The 20,331-nt window shown below is 50.1% G+C and overlaps 1 protein-coding gene across 4 annotated transcripts in view; it reads right to left on the bottom strand.

Annotated features, from left to right (window-relative positions):
- The window catches only part of LOC140724815 (nesprin-2-like), a 288,546-nt gene that overhangs the window by 245,304 nt on the left and 22,911 nt on the right, over nt 1-20,331 (bottom strand). For all 4 annotated transcript variants that reach the window (XM_073039455.1, XM_073039456.1, XM_073039454.1 and 1 more), the window contains exons 4-17: nt 19,502-19,582; nt 19,130-19,222; nt 17,477-17,646; nt 15,429-15,625; nt 12,287-12,387; nt 10,941-11,099; nt 8,602-8,736; nt 8,148-8,300; nt 7,891-8,051; nt 5,105-6,452; nt 3,245-3,354; nt 2,110-2,227; nt 1,745-1,890; nt 163-313 (exon numbers count right to left, since the gene is read on the bottom strand). In XM_073039455.1, coding sequence (XP_072895556.1) covers nt 163-313; nt 1,745-1,890; nt 2,110-2,227; nt 3,245-3,354; nt 5,105-6,452; nt 7,891-8,051; nt 8,148-8,300; nt 8,602-8,736; nt 10,941-11,099; nt 12,287-12,387; nt 15,429-15,625; nt 17,477-17,646; nt 19,130-19,222; nt 19,502-19,582 — 3,123 coding nt within the window. The remainder of the gene's footprint in view (nt 1-162; nt 314-1,744; nt 1,891-2,109; nt 2,228-3,244; nt 3,355-5,104; nt 6,453-7,890; nt 8,052-8,147; nt 8,301-8,601; nt 8,737-10,940; nt 11,100-12,286; nt 12,388-15,428; nt 15,626-17,476; nt 17,647-19,129; nt 19,223-19,501; nt 19,583-20,331) is intronic.

Genomic DNA, 20,331 nt, shown 5'->3' on the forward strand with positions numbered 1-20,331 from the left:
CCAATTCAACCCCCCCCCCCCCAGGGAGAAAGTTCTTCCCTGGATCCCCTTCCAAACCACTTCCCCCTTAAGCCTCAGCCCCCAATGTGTACTTTTGTTCCAATCTCTCCTGCAGTGTGCACTCAGGACCTCTCACAAATCCACCTCTTTGACCAGTTGTACCTTCAGCAGCTCCAAATGGGGTTCGAGCTTCAGGCTACGTCCACTCAGCACCACTGGCTGATTCTGGAATCGGAGCAATGAATCATGCAACGGGAGAATTTCTTCCTTTAGTCCTTCCAGGGTGCTGAGCACCGAGCTCAGGGACCGTTCTCTGTAACAAACACACACAACGTTAACACAACCAACTACAGATGTCTCTGTATCCTTGTCATTGGCAGCAGGAGAGGAGAAAAGTCACCAAAGACTCCAGCAAATTTCTCGGTGTACCATGGAGAGCATTTTGACTGGTCATATCACTATCCAGTATGGAGGCAAGAATGCAGAGGACTGGAAAAAACTGCAGAGGGTTGAAGATTCAGCCAGCTCCATCGCACGCACAACCCTGCCCACCATCAAAGACATCTTCAAAAGGTGATTCTTCAAGAAGGCAGCATCCATCATTAAGGACTCTCATCAACTGGGACTTCTAATTAATATCACCAAGGAGGAGACACGGGAGCCTGAAGATCCACACTCAAGGATTGAGGAACAACTCCTTCCCCTCCACCGTCAGATTTCTGAAGAGTCCATGAACTGTTTTGCTGCCTTGCTCTGTTTTGTTCTCTTTTTTCATTACTTACTGAGGACCTCCTGTAACTAATAAAGTGATCACTGCGTGTATGCTTCTGGTCTTCTGCTGCTGGAGCCCATCCACTTCAAGGTCTGATGTATTGTGCCTTCAGAGATGCTCTTCTGCACACCGCTGTTGTAACGTGTGGTTATTTGAGTTACTGTCGCCTTCCTGTCAGCTTGAACCAGTCTGACCACTCTCCTTCGACCTCTCTCGTCAACAAGGAGATTTCACCCACAGAACTGCTGCACAAAATGTCATTTTTCTCTATTGTTACTGTAACTTATCATATATTTTATGTATTGCACTCTACTCCTGCCGCAAAATGAACTTCATGTCACGTCAGTGATACAAAATCCGATTCTGGTTCTGGCGGGAGACTGCAGAGGCTGGAACCTGGAGCATCGCACCAGGAGCGGGAGGAACTCCGCACGTCAGGCAGCATCGGTGGAAGGCGAAGGAGCTGCCCTCATTCTGAGTCAAACCCCTACTCGAGGACTGAGAAAAGTGATGGTCAGTATAGAGAAGGGAAGGGAAGTGGTGAAAGAGGAGTCCAAGGTGACTGGTGGACTGAGGAGGGGTGTGAGGAAAGTTGTGCCAGGTAGGGGACAGGAGCAGGGGTGGAGATGGGAGACCATGGCAGATAAAGGGGCAATATATCGAGGAGCAGATGGAGTAAGGCGTAGGGAGGGGAGTTCTGGAGATAGCTGCTGGAGGGAAGGAAAGAGGACCACGAGGGCTATCAGTCCCTAACTCTGTTAAGTAAAGGAGGCAAAAGTGTGACCCTTCAGGGGAGAGGTGTGTGACAGACAGAACCAGGACCACAGAGGGGGTGGGTGGGTGGTGGGAGGGGGGTGGTCAATTATATGTGCAGAAGGGGATGTAACCAGGAAGGGGAGAGAAGCTGGAAGGTGAGGTTGTGGTGACGTTCATCCCTAATCTCTGGTCAGGCACAGAGGAGGCGGGAGGTACCTGCGCTGGAGAGCTTGCTGTAACTGCACCAGGTCCTCCCTCCCACTCCTAGTGGCTGAGGGCAGCATGTATGGGTCCATTCCACGCTCTTCCATCAGCTCTGCATCAGACTCAGAGAGGCAGGACGTCACTTGAGACTGGGCAGCCTGTGAGGAAAGAGAATGTCAAAGGCAGACATTTCCTACCTATGGACTGATATGGCAATGTCCTGCCAACACAACCCTCCTCTGTAAACCCAGTGTCACCTATACAGTCCTAGTTCATACACCCTATTTACTCTCTCCAAACCTTTATTCTCTCTCTCACTCCTCCTCTCTCCTCCCCCCTCCCTCCCTCTCTCACCCCGCTCAGTTCACAATCCATACCTGCACCTCCTGAAGCTTCTCCCTCAGGTCCAACAAGGTTGGCTGGCAATGGGGGTCCAACCCACCCCAAGTCCCCAGCCTCTTCAACATCTGCTCCAAATCTTCCGCTATTTCATACCTAAGCACAAAGGAAAAGCACACAGCCCAGGTTAGATAGAATCTCAGCTGGGTGCTAATGAAAAGTAGTTGTTAAACCGAGAACAGACAGCTCTAAGATTGGACACTGGCCGGAAGGAAAGAGATTAATTTTATTTGTCGCACGTACATCAAAACATCCAGAACGTCCAGTAAGTCTCATCGTTTTGCATTGACTGCCAAATTAGAGTCTGGGCAGCCCATTAAGTGTCACCACACTTCCAGCACCAATATAGCATGCCCACAACTTACTAACCCCAACAGTGTGACTTTGAAATCTGGGAGGAAACCCACGCAGTCACAGGGAGAGTGTACGAACCCCTTATAGACAGCAGTGGGAATTGAACCCTGGTTGATGCTGTAAAGCATTATGCTAACCACTACACTACTGTGCCTGGCTGGGACAACAGATTGTACACTGCTCCTGGGAGTTTCCAATTAGAGGCATCACCCATGGAGTCAGACAGCTCACGGAAACAGCCCCTTTGGCAAACTCAGCCATGCCAGCCTGACCTAGTCCCATTTGCCCGTCTTTCACCCATATCCCTCTCCAGTAACATGTAAAAAACACTGAAGGAAATCAGCAGGTCAAGCAGCACCTATGGAAAGGAATAAATAATCGACCTTTCTGTCCTGATGAAGGATCTCAGACCAAAACATCAAATGTTTATTCCTTTCCATTGATGCTGCTTGACTTGCTGAGTTCCTCCAGCATTTTCTATGTGTTACTCTGGCTTTCCAGAATCTCTCGTGCTTCCAATTCTCTCCCAGCTCTCCTCTCCAATGTACACCAGAGCAATGAGAATGACTGGGAAAGGTTGGGGTCATTAAGATTGGGTGGAACACAGGTAGAGGACACTGAAATGAACCTTGGTGCCTATAATGACGCCAACCATTCCTGTAACCAGTAACCAATCTTCCTTCCTGGCTTTTGTTATGGGAATGAATCAGATCACAGAGAACCCTTCATCAGCAATCACTCATCTCTGCAGAATGATACCTTGTCACAATGTCACGGCTGCTTTGACCTTCCCCCTCTTGTTCCTCAAGGCCCTGAAGTTCTATCCCACGGCGATCAGTCAAGGACAAAACCGGAATTCCAAACGACTCCTAAATCAGGGAAAGAAGAAGCACATACTGAGATCCGACCCCAACTCAGAGACGGGAACACAGTGAGATCTGACCCCAGCTCAGAGACGGGGTACAATGAGATTCAATCCCAGCTCAGAGACAGGAACACAGTGTAATCTGATCCCAGTTCAGAGACGAGAACACAGTGTAATCTGATCCCAGTTCAGAGACGAGAACACAGTGTAATCTGATCCCAGTTCAGAGACGAGAACACAGTGTAATCTGATCCCAGTTCAGAGACGAGAACACAGTGTAATCTGATCCCAGTTCAGAGACAGGAACACAGTGTAATCTGATCCCAGTTCAGAGACAGGAACACAGTGTAATCTGATCCCAGCTCAGAGACAGGAACACAGTGTAATCTGATCCCAGCTCAGAGACAGGAACACAGTGTAATCTGATCCCAGCTCAGAGACAGGAACACAGTGTAATCTGATCCCAGCTCAGAGACAGGAACACAGTGTAATCTGATCCCAGTTCAGAGACAGGAACACAGTGAGATCTGATCCCAGCTCAGAGACAGGAACACAGTGTAATCTGATCCCAGTTCAGAGACAGGAACACAGTGTAATCTGATCCCAGCTCAGAGACAGGAACACAGTGTAATCTGATCCCAGCTCAGAGACAGGAACACAGTGTAATCTGATCCCAGTTCAGAGACAGGAACACAGTGTAATCTGATCCCAGTTCAGAGAGGGGAACACAGTGAGATCTGATCCCAGCTCAGAGACAAGGGCACAGGAGGGAGTACACCCAGTTTAGGGAGGCTGACCTACTATGTGGGAGCAACAAGAAGCAACTGGAATGGGAAATGCGTAAATAGGAAACCCAGGAGAGAGATCCTAGATAACCCAAGGGAAATTTCAATGTTATTGTGTCTGTTTTAAGGGCTGGGTGTGACAACACTCAAAACTTTATTCAAATGAGTGAGGGTTTTTTTCCCTTTAAAGTACCGGTATTCCTTTGTCACTGCCTGTGGTGACGTCTACAGAGACATTTGCTTTTATCCACATTACTCACCCTCCCCACCATCGGTAGTATCTACAGGAGGTGCCACATCAAGAAGGCAACATCCATCAACAATCCCCACAATCCGGACCGTGCCATAGTATGGCAGCTTCAGTACGGAAGCCTGAAGTCCCACACTACCGAGCTCAGGAACAGTTACTCCCCTTCAACAAGTCTTCAACCAACCAGCGAAACCCTGATCACTACAGGTCAGGTAGGAGGTACAGGAACGTGAAGACACACACTCAACGTTTCAGGAAGAGCTTTATCCCCTCGACAATCACGTTGCTGAACAGTCCCTAAACACCGCCTCACTACTTTTTCTCTCTTTTTGCATAACTTATTTATATACGGTATATACATACATAAGTATACATATAAACACAAATACATATACACACACAGTTATTTCTTAATGTAATATATTATTTTGTGTATTACTGCTGCAAACAAATTTCACAACATAAATTTTATTCTAATTCAGTTCAGCAACAGGATAACCACTTAGCACTAAAGTAGACTTTTTCTTTGTTCTGTTTCTTGTAGAGATAGTGTATAATTAATGTTTAATTTGTGTTTTTCTTGTGAATGCTGTTTATCTGATGCTCTGTTCCTATGATGCTGCTGCAGGTAAGTTTTTCATTCCACCCGTGCACCCATCTACAATAAAATTGATCATATTTCTCCGAGAATCAGTTAGAAAAGAAACAAAACAGGTCACCTCTTCCATTGTTTCAGGTGATCTTCCACAATGCTCTCCGGCTGGGTCACACACCGCACGTCTGCAGTCTGAAGGTCCCCCCAGTGGCTGGGAATAATTAAGAACGGGCTGCCTTTCTCCTGGTAATGATTCCCGTCCGTTCTCCTGCCGAGGTCGTCCTACATCAAAGTCCGACATGGAGCTGCCTACTTCCAGGAGCCCTCCGGCTGAGAGCTGACTCGAGACCCCACACGGGACGGCACCGAGTCCCTTGGCCCCCACCCCATCATCTCTGGGAGCTGTAATATCCCGAGGGGCCGCTGGTAACTCCCCTGAGGGCACCCTCACCTTCCTGTCCCAAACCACAGGGTCTTTCCCTGGTGGAGAGCAGCCACTCTGTGCCTCTGCACGGGGACTGACGCCCTCAACCCTGGTGCTCCAAGTCACTGTGCCACGGTCCTGTTCGTGCTTATCCTCCAGTACTGTTGTGGGCTGAGGTTCTTTGGCCCTCTGTGTGCTCTGTTCGTGGGAGTGGTATCCCCAAGCCAGTGATCCTGAGGAGGGCAGGCCACTCCCTGCAGCCTGGGTGGGACATGGGCCTGGGTTGCCACCTGGGAGCCCCTGTCCCTGAACCCTAAAGCCCCCAGCGGTGGGTGGAACACTCCCCTCTTCCTTTCCCAGACCCAAGGGCCAGTTCCCACCTCCTGCCCCCGAGTCTCCTGCTACCCAAGGCTCTGGGCTCTCCGACCAGCTCTGGTGGCCACCCTTGTTCACAGGGAGGGGCCCGGCCAGGCTCTCCAGGTTGGCAGGGGGACCTTTCTCAACCGGCCCCACCAGGGCCCCGGTCTGTCCTGCATCTACCGTGACGACCCCACCCTGTATTCCTGCCGGCTGACCGGAACATGGGGCCACCCCGGCAGTGTCCAGCTCCCACCTTCTGAGGACTCCCAGCCTCTGACGGAGGTTGTCAGCTTGTTTGCCCCCCTCCAGCTCACTGGCTTCCTGAAGCATGTTCTGTCCGTCCTCATTGAGTGAGCAGGACAGATAGCAAGGAGAGGCAGAGCTGTCACCCTCGACTACGGGGGCTCTGGAAGCTGCTGGACTCCCCTCCACCACTCGGGTGGGACGTCTGCTCTCCAGCCCAGCACCCAGAGCACCTTCATCCGGGTCACCCCATGCCACCCCGGGTGGGAGGACAGCCTCGGAGTCCCCGCTGCACTTGGCTGCTCTGAGATCAGCGGGTTTCTGATCCTCCTCGCCAGCGCCAGTCACCCTCCTGGCCGGATCTCCGCACCACTCCATCCCAGCCAGCCGACCAAGTTCCTCCTGTGGCCTCGCCTGCAGCAGCTCACCCTCCCTCCGGACCTCCCTGCAAAATTAAACGTTCGGTGGTTATCACGTCTCCCAGAGACGAACAAACACATCCCACACAATTATACAGAGAGCAAAACTTCTTCAATGTTTGTCAACCTACCTGCGAAACACCTGGAATACTTCACAAAATTGGCAATAAATCTTTAGAACATAGAACGGTACAGGCCCGTTGGCCCATGATATGCTGACCTTCCCATCTACTCTAAGGTCACCTTCCTACCCAAACAGCCCTCCATTTGTCTTTAATTCATCCCTATCTAAGAGTCTCTTAAAAGTCCCTAAGATATCTGCCTTTACCACCCACCCAACCTACCCCCTCCTCAACAGCGCATTCCACACACCCACTACTTCTGTGTAAACAAAACCGACTTCTGACAACCCACTATGCTTCCCTCAGATCACAGGAATATTATGCCCCCTTGTATTAGCCATTTCTGCCCCGGGAAGAAGCCTCAGGCTGTCCACTCTATCTATGCCTCTTATCATCTTGTACACCCCCATCACATCACCTCTAATCCTCCTTTGCTCCAAAGAGAAAAGCCCCAGCTCACTCAACCTATCGTCATATGTCATATTCTCTGATCCAGGCAGCATCCTGGTAAATCTCCTCATCACCCACTCGAAAACTTCCACATCCTTCCTGCAATGAGGAGACAAGAACTGAACACAATTGTACGTTCCAAGTGTGGCTTAACCAGAGTCTTATCCAGCTGCAACATTACCATCAGACCATAAGACATAGGAGCAGAATTTGGCCATTTGGCCCATCGAGTCTGTTCCATCTTTCCATCATGCTGAATTTTTACCACTCTCCTGCCTTCTCCCGTAACCTTTGGCACCCTTACTAATCAAGAACCTATCAACCTCTGCTTTAAAGATACCATTTACCCTGTACACTTGAACACAATCCCCCAACTAATGAAGGTCAGAGCTCCATACACCTTCCTAACTACTCTATCAACATGCATGACATCTTTGAGGGATCGAGGGACGTAGACCCCAAGATCCCTCTGTTCCCGCGTACTTCTATGAATCCTGCCATTTACCCTGTATTCTGCCTTCAAGTTCATGCTACCAAAGTGAATCACGTTACTCTTTTCCGGATTGAACTCCATCTGCCACTTCTCAACCCAGCTCTGTCTTGTTAATGTCCTGTTATAACCTATGACAACCTTCTGTCCTATCCACGACACTACCAGCCATTGCACTGGGACATTTGGTCCTCTCTATCGGACTGTTCAGTCTTTGCATCAGTAATTTAGTAGAACACAAAATCACCTTGCACTCTGACAACTCCTTTGAACAGCTGGTTCACCAAAACCTCTAAGGGTTAAGATCTCCCTCCCTCCCATTCTGGCCCTGGGTGATTCCACCTAAGGCAGGCTACTCAATAACGTTTATGCAGACAGAACACTGAGCCAGAGGGTACCTACCCTGTCAGAGGTGTCCCAGCCCCCGTTGCCTCCTCCAGCCTCCCTGGGCCGTGTTCACAGCCAGTGAGGCTGACCCTGTAGGCAGATGCACACTCGGCCTGCTGCCCTGTCACCAGACATGGTTCACCCTCCATCGGACCAGCACCTTCGCCAGCAGGGCTCTGCAAGGAAACAGAGACAGAGGTACATGTTCACACAGGTATGCACGTACACACACACCGTGAGATGAGACTGTTACCCAACCGTTGCGCAGGTACCTGCTGTGCGGGACCAGACCCCCGGCAAACACTCGGGTTTCCGGGCTCCGCCTCCGTCCCCGTCTCGGACTGCCGACGAGCCCGGCCGGTCGCCGTGTGCCCCACCGCAGAGTCCAGTCGCTGCAAGTGCGCGGTGACAGCCGGCTGCACCATCTGGAAGGGGAAAGCACAGCTCTTTAGCGCCATGGCAGCAGCTGACCCGTGAAGGACTTCACCCACACAGGCATAACGGTCAGGGGAGGCGGTACAGAGGGAGGGGTACGCTGTCGGGTCGGGTCGGGGTGGGGTAGTGTGAGATAGAGATCGGGGTGACGTTGGTGGGTCGAATTGGGAAAGGTCGGGGAGGAGTTGACCGTAATGAGATGAGGTAGGGTGTCAGGGAGGGGTTGTGGGCAGGCCTTTGGGATGGGACTGGGCGTTCCCACCATCACCACCACCACTCCGATGGACTCACTGCCCATTTCCGACGGAGTTCTTCCCGCAGCTCGGAGACCGCTTGGCGCTTCTGGGGGGAGGCGGTGGTCTGGAGCACGTCCGTGGCAGCAAGGAACCGGCACAGAGTCCCCGAGTTAAAGGCCCGGATCGTCTCCTACAAGGAACAGCAGCAACTCATATGGTGCCGACCACCCCCACACACCCCTATTCTCCCCCCTTACCCCTCTCCTATCCCCCCGAACCCACTGACCAAGCCCTGACCTACTGCCCACCCTCATACCCCTCCCCATGTCCACTACCCACAAACTTCAGACTCCTCCCCTACACACTGACCTGCGCACTGCCCATACTGCCCCACCCTCAGCCCTCTCCTCATGCCTTTCCCCAGACCCCCTGCCCCACCTTCATCCCTCTCCCTTGACCCACTGTCCCACCCTTGGACCTTTCCTCCAGTTCTTCCCCTTACCCACTGCCCCAGCCCTACCCCTCTCCCTCTCCTTCCCCTGGCCCACAACCAACACAGCCCCAACTCCTCCCCTACCCCTTACCCATACCACCCCACCCTCAGACCAATGTCCACCCCTCCCCAATCCACTGCCCACGCAGCCCCACATCTCCCCCTACCCCCGCCACACTGCTTCCTCTTAGACCTCTAACCCACCCTAATCCCTGCCCACACTATCCCACCCACCCTCAGACATCTCCCCCACTCCTCTGCTCCGCAGCACCCATCCCACCCCATCTCATCTCACCCCCACATCTTATGACCCAACCTGAGACACCAAGGTGTGCAGATGCTGGAAATCGGCAGTGTCACATAAAGTGCAAGACTCTGGCTGTCCACAGTTTCCAATCCACCCGCTGGGTTCTCCCACCACCCCCTCAGTAGCCTTGGATCCAATCCCACTGCCTTCACATCTCCTTCTATCCCTATTTTCTCCACCACCACCCCCCCCCCCGCCCACCCTCCTGGGTCCTTCTCTCACCAGATAAGCACCCCCACCCTGAGTACTGCCTGGTGTACAGTGCAGTTAGACACCAACAGACCCCAGAAACATCTGCCCTGTCTGTTGGCAACATCCCATCAGTTGGTCTGGACCCATTCTCCCTACCCCGCCTCCCCCACCCCGCCCAACACAGCCAGAACTTGCAGGAAGAAGGGGGAGGTTATTCATCCCCTCAAGCCTGACTAGCACCAGTCAATCTATCTCCCATCTGTATTGGTGGAACCATCTACCAGAACACTCACCCCCCAGCCCCCTCCACCCCATGTGTGATGCCTCAGCTCCAGTTTCAAGGCTTTATTTCCCCACTCTGGAGGCAATCATCTCATGTCCCAGTCACATATTCCCCACCTCCCCCTGGGAGCACAGCCTCAGAAAACAAGGATGTCCTTTTAGAACGCAGATGAGGAGGAACTTCTTTAGCCAGAGAGTGATGGATCGGTGGAATTCGGTGCCATGGGGGGGCAAGGCTTTGGGTATATTTAAAATGGAGGTTGACATGTTCTTGAATGGTCAGGATGTCAAAAGTTACGAGGAGAAGGCAGGAGAATGGGGTGGAAAGGATAATGAATCAGCCATGATGGAATGGTAAAGCAGACTCAATGGGCCAAATGGCCTCATTCTGCTCCTGTGGCTTCTGGTCTTATTTCAAACTCAAAAGGTTGAGCGGGCTGGGACTTGATTTCTCTTCAGAGTGAAGGGAGAGGAGAGGTGACCCGATGGAGGGGTACAATATGATAAGAGATTGAATGGACAGTCGGAGACATTTTCCCAGGGTGGAAATGGAAATGGCTAATACGAGGAAGTGTAATTGCAAAGTGATTAGAGGGAAGTAGAGGGGGATGTTAGAGGTAAGTTTTTTTTTTGTTTATTTTTACACAGAATGCTGGGCGCATGGAACGTACTGCTAGGTGGTGGTAGAGGCAGATACGTTAGGGACATTTGAGAAGATTCTTAGATAGGCACATGGATGTTCGAAAACTGGAGGGTTGTGTAGAGGGGGAAGGGTGAGATTCATCTTGGAGTAGGCTAAAAGGTCGGCAAAACGGCGTCGGCTGAAGGGCCTGTACAGTGCTATATTGTTCTATGCCAGTCTCGATCAACTCCACCTGCCCAACCCTTCCAAAGTTATATGTATCAGGAGCTCAGCCCAAAGGGGCTCCTAGACCAGTGAGCCGGCCGTCTGTCTCAGACTGGGCTCCTGGACCAGCGAGCCGGCCGTCTGTCTCAGACTGGGCTGCTGGACCAGCGAGCCGGCCGTCTGTCTCAGACTGGGCTGCTGGACCAGTGAGCCGGCCGTCTGTCTCAGACTGGGCTCCTGGACCAGCGAGCCGGCCGTCTGTCTCAAACCTACCTGGTGCTTAGCAATGAGCTCTTCGGGGGTGCCCTCATCCTGAAGGAACTGCACCGCCCCCTGGATACAGGCCTCCACCTGCTTCCTCGATTCCTCGAAATCCCGCCTGACATCAGTCTGCAACATGGAGTTCTCGGTGTCCTGTGCTGACAGGGGCTCCTGAGAGAGAGTGAGAGAGAGCTCTTATAGAGTCATAGTCAGGGGTTGTGAATATATTTGAGAGGGTGTACCCAAATTGCCCCCACCACTTGCCCTCATAGCACATTCCAAGCACTCACCACCCTCTATTAAAAAAAACTTGCCTCACAGATCTCAGAACTAACCCCTTTCACCTGAAATGCATATTGTTAACAGACTTCTAAAGAGGTACTAAAGATAAACTGATAAAGAGGTACTAAAGTTAATCTTCCAACCTATCTCTCAGGTACCATGGTCATCGTCAGCAGAGATTGTCACTGATTAATTCCGCTATGGACAGCTGGAAAGGGAGGAGGGTTGGGCATGGGGCTAGCAGCCCCATCGTGTAAAGACCCAGAGCTACAGAAACGGCAACAGAAGCTCCAAAGACCTCATCCCTGGGGGAGCTGGGATCACAAGATGGGCCACATCTGGAGAACAACTTGACAGAGTGGGGCAGAACAGAAGACTGTGGCGAGCTGCTCTCGACAGACTATGCCCCAGTAGGGGTGATGGGCTAAAGTAAGTATCATCTCTGATGAATGAACTAGTAACAATAATTATGGACATTTTAAAGGAAAAAGGATGAGAACTTTTACTTATTTACTCTTACTCATTCTTTACTATTAAAGTGTAACAGAGACAGATTTAAATAAATTAATCATTTTAGAAAACTGTCCTATGATCTAAGTTCTATGGGTTCTTAACAGCAGGATAGTAACTGTCCTTGAGCCTGGTGATTTGTGCTTTTCAGCTTTTGTACCTTCCGCCTGATGGGAGAAAGGAGAAGAGAGGCTGTCCAGAGTGGGTGAGTTCTTTGATTACGCTGGCTGCTTTACAGAGGCAGCAAGAAGCGTAGACAGAGTCCACAAAAGAGTGGACGTATAGTCACCCCAGTGCATCCTGGTGATCACAACTTTGGTCCACAGGTCAAAACAACACCACGTCACAGATCTTTCACAGCGATTCTGACCCAGATCATTCCAAACCAGACCATGTCGGGCGGCCCCAGGAACTTGAGCCATTGCTTAGCCACCTTCTCTGATGGAAGGGTAGTCACTGTGATACAGAAGCATTACGGCTACGTGCAGATGGAGCGTCAACCTCAGAATTAGTAAGCAGAGGCCTGATTCGTCAACTATCGGGAAAAGAGGTGACCCCCCCCCTACCTTCGTGTCCAGCTCATCTACAGGGAGTGCCTTAGAATATTCCAGAAACTGTGACAGGTATGTTATGATCGATTTCTCATCAGGTTTCTGAAGACCAAAATCTGAGAAGGAAGGGAGACAGTTCAGAGTGATAAATCAGATGATTACAACCTCCCCAACATTTCATTTGTCCCCTTTTCCTATCATTCTAAATGTCACCCCAAACCCCAGAATCAGATCCCAGTCTGTAGCCCACTTTCAGGAATCTGTTATACTATATATAACCCCTCCAAAATCCACCATCAGATCCCAGCCAGTAACCCACTTCCAGGGATTTGTTATTCTATATACAAACATTCTGAACCCCTGGATTAGATCCCAGTAGTAACACACTCCCGGGTGTCTGTTATTCTATATACAAACGCTCTGAACCCCTGGATTAGATCCCAGTAGTAACACACTCCCGGGTATCTGTTATTCTATATACAAACGCTCTGAACCCCTGGATTAGATCCCAGTAGTAACACACTCCCGGGTATCTGTTATTCTATATACAAACGCTCTGAACCCCCGGATTAGATCCCAGTAGTAACACACTCCCGGGTGTCTGTTATTCTGTATACAAACGCTCTGAACCCCTGGATTAGATCCCAGTAGTAACACACTCCCGGGTATCTGTTATTCTATATACAAACGCTCTGAACCCCTGGATTAGATCCCAGTAGTAACACACTCCCGGGTATCTGTTATTCTATATACAAACGCTCTGAACCCCCGGATTAGATCCCAGTAGTAACACACTCCCGGGTGTCTGTTATTCTGTATACAAACACTCTGAACCCCTGGATTAGATCCCAGTAGTAACCCACTCCCGGGTATCTGTTATTCTATATACAAACGCTCTGAACCCCTGGATTAGATCCCAGTAGTAACACACTCCCGGGTGTCTGTTATTCTGTATACAAACGCTCTGAACCCCTGGATTAGATCCCAGTAGTAACCCACTCCCGGGTATCTGTTATTCTATATACAAACGCTCTGAACCCCTGGATTAGATCCCAGTAGTAACACACTCCCGGGTATCTGTTATTCTATATACAAACGCTCTGAACCCCTGGATTAGATCCCAGTAGTAACACACTCCCGGGTGTCTGTTATTCTATATACAAACGCTCTGAACCCCTGGATTAGATCCCAGTAGTAACACACTCCCGGGTATCTGTTATTCTATATACAAACGCTCTGAACCCCCGGATTAGATCCCAGTAGTAACACACTCCCGGGTATCTGTTATTCTGTATACAAACGCTCTGAACCCCCGGATTAGATCCCAGTAGTAACACACTCCCGGGTATCTGTTATTCTGTATACAAACGCTCTGAACCCCTGGATTAGATCCCAGTAGTAACCCACTCCCGGGTATCTGTTATTCTATATACAAACGCTCTGAACCCCTAGATTAGATCCCAGTAGTAACCCACTCCCGGGTATCTGTTATTCTATATACAAACACTCTAAACCCCAAGATTAGATCCCAGTAGTAACACACTCCTGGGTGTCTGTTATTCTATATACAAACGCTCTGAACCCCTGGATTAGATCCCAGTAGTAACACACTCCCGGGTATCTGTTATTCTATATACAAACGCTCTGAACCCCCGGATTAGATCCCAGTAGTAACACACTCCCGGGTGTCTGTTATTCTGTATACAAACGCTCTGAACCCCTGGATTAGATCCCAGTAGTAACCCACTCCCGGGTATCTGTTATTCTATATACAAACGCTCTGAACCCCTGGATTAGATCCCAGTAGTAACACACTCCCGGGTGTCTGTTATTCTATATACAAACGCTCTGAACCCCTGGATTAGATCCCAGTAGTAACACACTCCCGGGTATCTGTTATTCTATATACAAACGCTCTGAACCCCTGGATTAGACCCCAGTAGTAACACACTCCCGGGTATCTGTTATTCTATATACAAACGCTCTGAACCCCCGGATTAGATCCCAGTAGTAACACACTCCCGGGTGTCTGTTATTCTGTATACAAACGCTCTGAACCCCTAGATTAGATCCCAGTAGTAACCCACTCCCGGGTATCTGTTATTCTATATACAAACACTCTAAACCCCAAGATTAGATCCCAGTAGTAACACACTCCTGGGTGTCTGTTATTCTATATACAAACACTCTGAACCCCTAGATTAGATCCCAGTAGTAACACACTCCTGGGTGTCTGTTATTCTATATACAAATGCTCTGAACCCCTGGATTAGATCCCAGTAGTAACACACTCCTGGGTGTCTGTTATTCTATATACAAACACTCTGAACCCCTAGATTAGATCCCAGTAGTAACACACTCCTGGGTGTCTGTTATTCTATATACAAATGCTCTGAACCCCTGGATTAGATCCCAGTAGTAACACACTCCTGGGTGTCTGTTATTCTATATACAAACACTCTGAACCCCTAGATTAGATCCCAGTAGTAACCCACTCCTGGGTGTCTGTTATTCTATATACAAACGCTCTGAACCCCTGGATTAGATCCCAGTAGTAACCCACTCCCGGGTGTCTGTTATTCTGTATACATTCTAGCTACTTTATTAGGTACCTAATAAGGTGACCACTGAATGTATGTTCATGCTGCTCTGCCAAAGCCCAGTAATTTCAAAGTTTGACATGTGTGTTCAGAGATGCTGTTCTGCACACCACAGTTGTTATTTGAGTTCTTGTTTCCCGCCTGTCAGCTTGAACCTTTCTGGCCATTCACCTCTGACCTCTCTGATTAACAAGGCATTTTTGCCCACAGAACTGCCACTCACTGAATGTTTTTTCTTTTTGTTTTTCACTCTGTTTCTTGTAAACTCTAGAGACCGCTGTGCATGAAAATCCCAGGAGATCAGCAGTTTCTGAGATACTCAAACCACCCCATCTGGCACCAACAATCATTCCATGGTCAAAGTCACACATATCAAATTTCTTCCCTATAAATCTCCTGACCCCCTGGATTAGACTTCACCTGTTGCCCACACCAAGGTGTTAGATCACTCCTAATAACCGGTCTTGCTTTCCCTTGCTCTCCCCCTCACCCTCCTCATCCACACCTTCTGCCCCATTCACCCCCTTTCCCTCATCTCCACTTTCCACCCCACTCACCCTGGGCATCCAGCAGTCTGGGAATCCCCAGCTGGTTTTCCGCAGTGCGGAAGACCGTCTCCAGCTTCTCCGTGTTGGACTGGTGCTGGAGCTTGGCTATGCTAAGCAGGCCGGGACGCAGGGCGTTGATGACTGCAGCGAAGGCCAGGCCGTCTCTCCAGCTGCCGCTGAGGTCCTGGATGGTAACGGGCTGGTCCCTGTAACACACAGAACACACGTCACCCCCACTGCCCAGCGAGGGAGGGGGAGGCAGGGCAACCAGTCTTGGTACATCACAAAGAAGTGGCGCTCTGAGGAGATGTTCCCAAAGGCTTTAGCAGGATCGGAAAAAGCTGTGGACAGTTGTATACTCAACCTGCTCCGTCATACGCACTAGCCTGTCCACCATCAAGGACATATCCAAAAGGTGATGCCTCAAGGCGGCAGCAAATAGTATGAAGGGCCCTCACTATCCAGAACATGCCCTCTTCTCATTACTACCATCGGAGAGGAGGTACAGGGGCCTGAAGACCCACACTCAACATTTTAGGAACTGCTTCTTTCCCCCCACCATCAGATTTCTGACCAGTCCATGAACACTACTTCACAAATTTTTTCAGTATATATTTACTTTGTAATTTATGGTATTTCATGACTTGGCACTGCCCTGCTGCTGCAAAACAACAGATTTCATGACATATACGTATGTCAGTGATTATAAACCTGATGCTGATTCTGGGCACGGGGCAATAACTGATTGCTTCTTCAATGTGCTGACACAGACAGATGAGTCAGAATGGCCTCCAGTGCTGAGACATTCCTACCACCAAAGGGTTCCCAGGGGACTACACAAAAGAGCCGGTCATTAACTTCAGGATGAGGAGCAGGGCACACGCCCCTTTATATATCAGCGTTGTAGAGGTGGAGATGTTTAAGAGCCTTGATAACCAAAGAAAGCATCCTTTGGAGATGCATAACAACACACACAAAATGCTGGTGGAACACAGCAGGCCAGGCAGCATCTATAAGGAGAAGCACTGTCGACGTTTCGGGCCGAGACCCTTCGTCAGGTCTAGCATTTTGTGTGTGTTGCTTGAATTTCCAGCATCTGCAGATTTCCTCGTGTTTGCTCTTTGTAGATGCGTTGTGGCTTTGCCATGCCAAGACCACAAGAAACTGTAAAGGGTTGTGGACAGAGCTCAGCACGTCACAGAAACCAGACTCTCCTCTGTGGACTCTGTCTACACTTCTCGCTGCCTCAGTAAAGCAACCGGCGTAAGCAAAGACCCCAGCCACCCCGGACATTCTCTCTTCTCCCCTCTCCCACCGGCCAGGAGATGCAAAAACCCGAGAGCCTCTATCCCACTGCTGAATGAATCTCTTGATCTCGCACTTCCTCATTGTGGCCTTTGCAATTTGTCTGACTGCACTGCACTTCCTCTGAAACTGTAACACTTTACTCTGCATTCTGTTTGTCAACATACCTGGGTATTGAATCACCTGGTACTTCCCCACCCTGCCTAACTACCTCTCAGCTGGATCCACTATCCCTGCCAGCTCGCGCTCCTCCCTTCCCCCACCATTTTATTCTGGCTTCTATTCTTTCTTTAAACATAAAGGTCAGCTTTATTTTTCACGCGTACATTAAAACATACAGTGAAATCTGCCATTTTCTGAGGATGTGCTGGGGGCAGCCTACGAGTGTCGCCACACTTCCAGCACCAACACAGCATACCCACAACTCACTGACCCTAACCCGTACATCTGGGGAACGTGGGAGGAAACCCGGGCACCTGGAGGAAACCCACATGGTCACGGGGAGAACGTACTAACTCCATGAGACAGCAGTGGGAACCGAAGTTCTGATGAAGGGTCTAGGCCCAAACCATTGACTGTCAATTCCCCTTCATAGATGCTGTCCGATCAGCTGAGTTCTTCCAGCGTTTTGTGTGTGTTGCTCCAGGTATTCTGTTTCTCTCATGAAATGGGAGTTTTTCCACTGTATCTCGGTACACGATGAACCAGTTGCCACTCGAGCTGACCCTCCGCGCCCCACCCACTCCGCGTACCTGGTCTTTTCCTGGACCCACTGCAGTAGGGCTTCCTTTGCCGACCACTTCCACTTTGAATGGAACCGTCCTCTCTTCACGGGGGGGGTTCCTGTGGGTGAGGCGGTCACTAGAGCTGACGGGACCCCTTCCGCAGAGTCCAGCTCTAACCCCATCGCCAGCTTCTCCACCTGTCACAGGGAAGTCAGCTCCAGTCACATCAGACGTAATGTGCAGGTAAAGACAACCCCAACAGCACAGTACCACAACATACAACACAAAACAGGCCCCTGGGCCCACAGTGTCTGTGCTGGCCGTGATGCTCAATTAAACTAACCCCTCCTGCCTGCACAATGTCCATATCCCTCCATCCCCTGCTTATTCATATGGCTAAAAGACTCCACCATACCCCCCAGCAGCCAGTTCAGGGCACCCACCACTCTCTGTGAAGAAAAAGAAACCCTACCCAGCACATCTCCTTTATTGGCACATGAATGAAAGAGAAATGGAGGCTATGCTGGAAGGAAGCATTAGATTGATCTAGACTCAGCTAAAAGGTTTGCACAGCATCAGGGGACGAAGGGCCTGCACTGTTCTATATTCATGAACTTCCCCTCTCATCTTACACCTGTGTCCTCTGGTATTTGAAATTCCCATCCTGGGTAAAAGATCCTGACTGTCTGTCTATACCTCTCATCACGTACACCTGAAAAATAAAGCTAATCTTTAACTTTATGAACTATCGGAACTCCCTTCAGTCTCGCCATTCTGGAGAAGGTAGGGTAAGTTGTCCAGTCTCTCCTTACAGCTCATACCCTCTAATCGTGGTGGACCTCTTCCGCACTCTCGCCAAAGCCTCTACATCCTTCCTATAATAAACCGACCAGAACTGCACACAGTACATGATCCATTGCCCTCCGTGCCCTGTATCTTCGTGTGTCTGTCACATCCTATTGTATCTGCCAACACCACCACCACCCCCAGCAGCACATCTCAGCACCCACCACCCCGCATGGAAAAAGAACCTGCCACAAACATTTTAAACGCAGCTCCTCTGGCATTTGAACACTACCCCAGTAGCACACAACACAGCAGTGTGCCCCAGCACCATCCTTAAAGCTCTGGCCCAACACGCAACCACTCATCCCATTTTCATTCTCCCCACGTTTACAAGGATGTTGCTGGGACTTGAGAATTCAGAGTTAAAGGGAAAGGCTGAATAGGTTAGGACTTTATTCCCGGAGCATAGGAAAATGAGGGAGATTTGAGAGAGGTTTACAAAGGGTAAACGCAAGTAGGCTTATCCCACTGAGGTTGGGTGAGACGAGAACTAGAGGCCGTGGGTTAAGGGTGAAAGGTGAAATGTGAAAGGGAACATGAGAGGAGAACATTTTCACTCGGGCTGGTGAGTATGTGGTGCAAGCTGTCAGCGGAGGACTTGAATGTGGGTTCGACTGCAACGTTTAAGAAAGTCTGGGTCTGGAGGGCTACGGTCCAGGTGGAAGTCAGTGGGACAAGTGGAATAATAATTCAGCATAGATCAGATAGACCAAACAACCTGGTTCCGTCTGTAGTGCTCCATCATTCTATGACTAAGACTTCAGGAAATAAAGTCCTAACTTATTCAATATTTCACTATAACTCAGGAGACCAGGCAAAGGGTGAGGTGGCTACCTGGAAATGTGAAATGATGCTCCACACGAGGCCCAGGATGATGTTGGACTTTCCCTGTACGATGTCTGGAACATTGATGTTCACCAGCTTGATCTGAAGTAGGAAGCAACAAGTGTTACTGACCAATCCTCGTGGGTCAGAGAGCCACACAGTGCAGCCTGAGCAAGCCAAACAACTGACCAAAACACAAGAGATTCTGCAGAAGCTGAGAGTCTGGAGCAACACACAGAAAACGCTGGAGGAACTCAGCAGGTCAGGCAGCATCCATGGAAGGAGAAATAAACAGCTGATGGTATGAGAAGTTGGGAGGGGATAGGTGGATGAGGCAAAGGGCTGAAGGAGGCAGAGAGGACAGTGGACTGTGGAACTGACCGAATTTGCCGTCAAGAACTTCAGGGCAGATTGCACGTTCGCCCTCCAGTGGATAAGATGTGTGGTTCTTTTTTCGCGTTCCTGCAAGAGAATACAACACCCAGAGGTCACCGTGTGTTCACCACAGCCTGGACACACTCTGCGAGGACGCCGCACACAAGGAACGTGCGCAGCACGAGGCAGGCCATTTGGCCCTCACTTCTCCACCTACCCCCTGCACCAATCATGCATCCCCTCTCCCTTGTGTCCCATACACTGCTCAATGCAGGACACTCATATTCTCCACACTCTCCAGGGAAAGAGCTCCTCCACAATTTCCAAACAGATTTTTTTTATTGCTTCATGTTGGTGGACAGGGTTCTACTGTCATTTAGTCAGACGGCACAGAAATAGGCCTGTCAGCCCAAATCTGTGCCGACCAAGCTAGACCCATTTACCCACATTTGACTTGCATCCTCCTAAACCCGTCTCATGCATGCCTTATCCAAATGTCTATGTGTCTTCTAAATGGTGGGGTGACGGTAGTGTAGCAGCTAACGCAGTGCTTTACGGCGCCAGTGGTCAGGGTTCGTTTCCCACCACTGTCAGGAGTCTGTACAATCTCACCATGACTGTGTGGATGCTCCCATTTCCTCTCCCATTCCAAAGGCATACAGGTTAGGGTCCGTCAGCAGTGGGACTACTATGTTGGTGCTGGAAGCACGGTGACTCTTGCGGGCTGCCCCCAGCACATCCTCGGACTGTGTTGGTTGTGGAAGCAAACAACACATTTCGCTGTATGTCTCAATTCACATGTGACAAATAAAGCTAATCTTTATAGGATAATCTCT

This window comes from Hemitrygon akajei, chromosome 3, assembly GCF_048418815.1.
Source record: "Hemitrygon akajei chromosome 3, sHemAka1.3, whole genome shotgun sequence".
NCBI lineage: Eukaryota > Metazoa > Chordata > Chondrichthyes > Myliobatiformes > Dasyatidae > Hemitrygon > Hemitrygon akajei.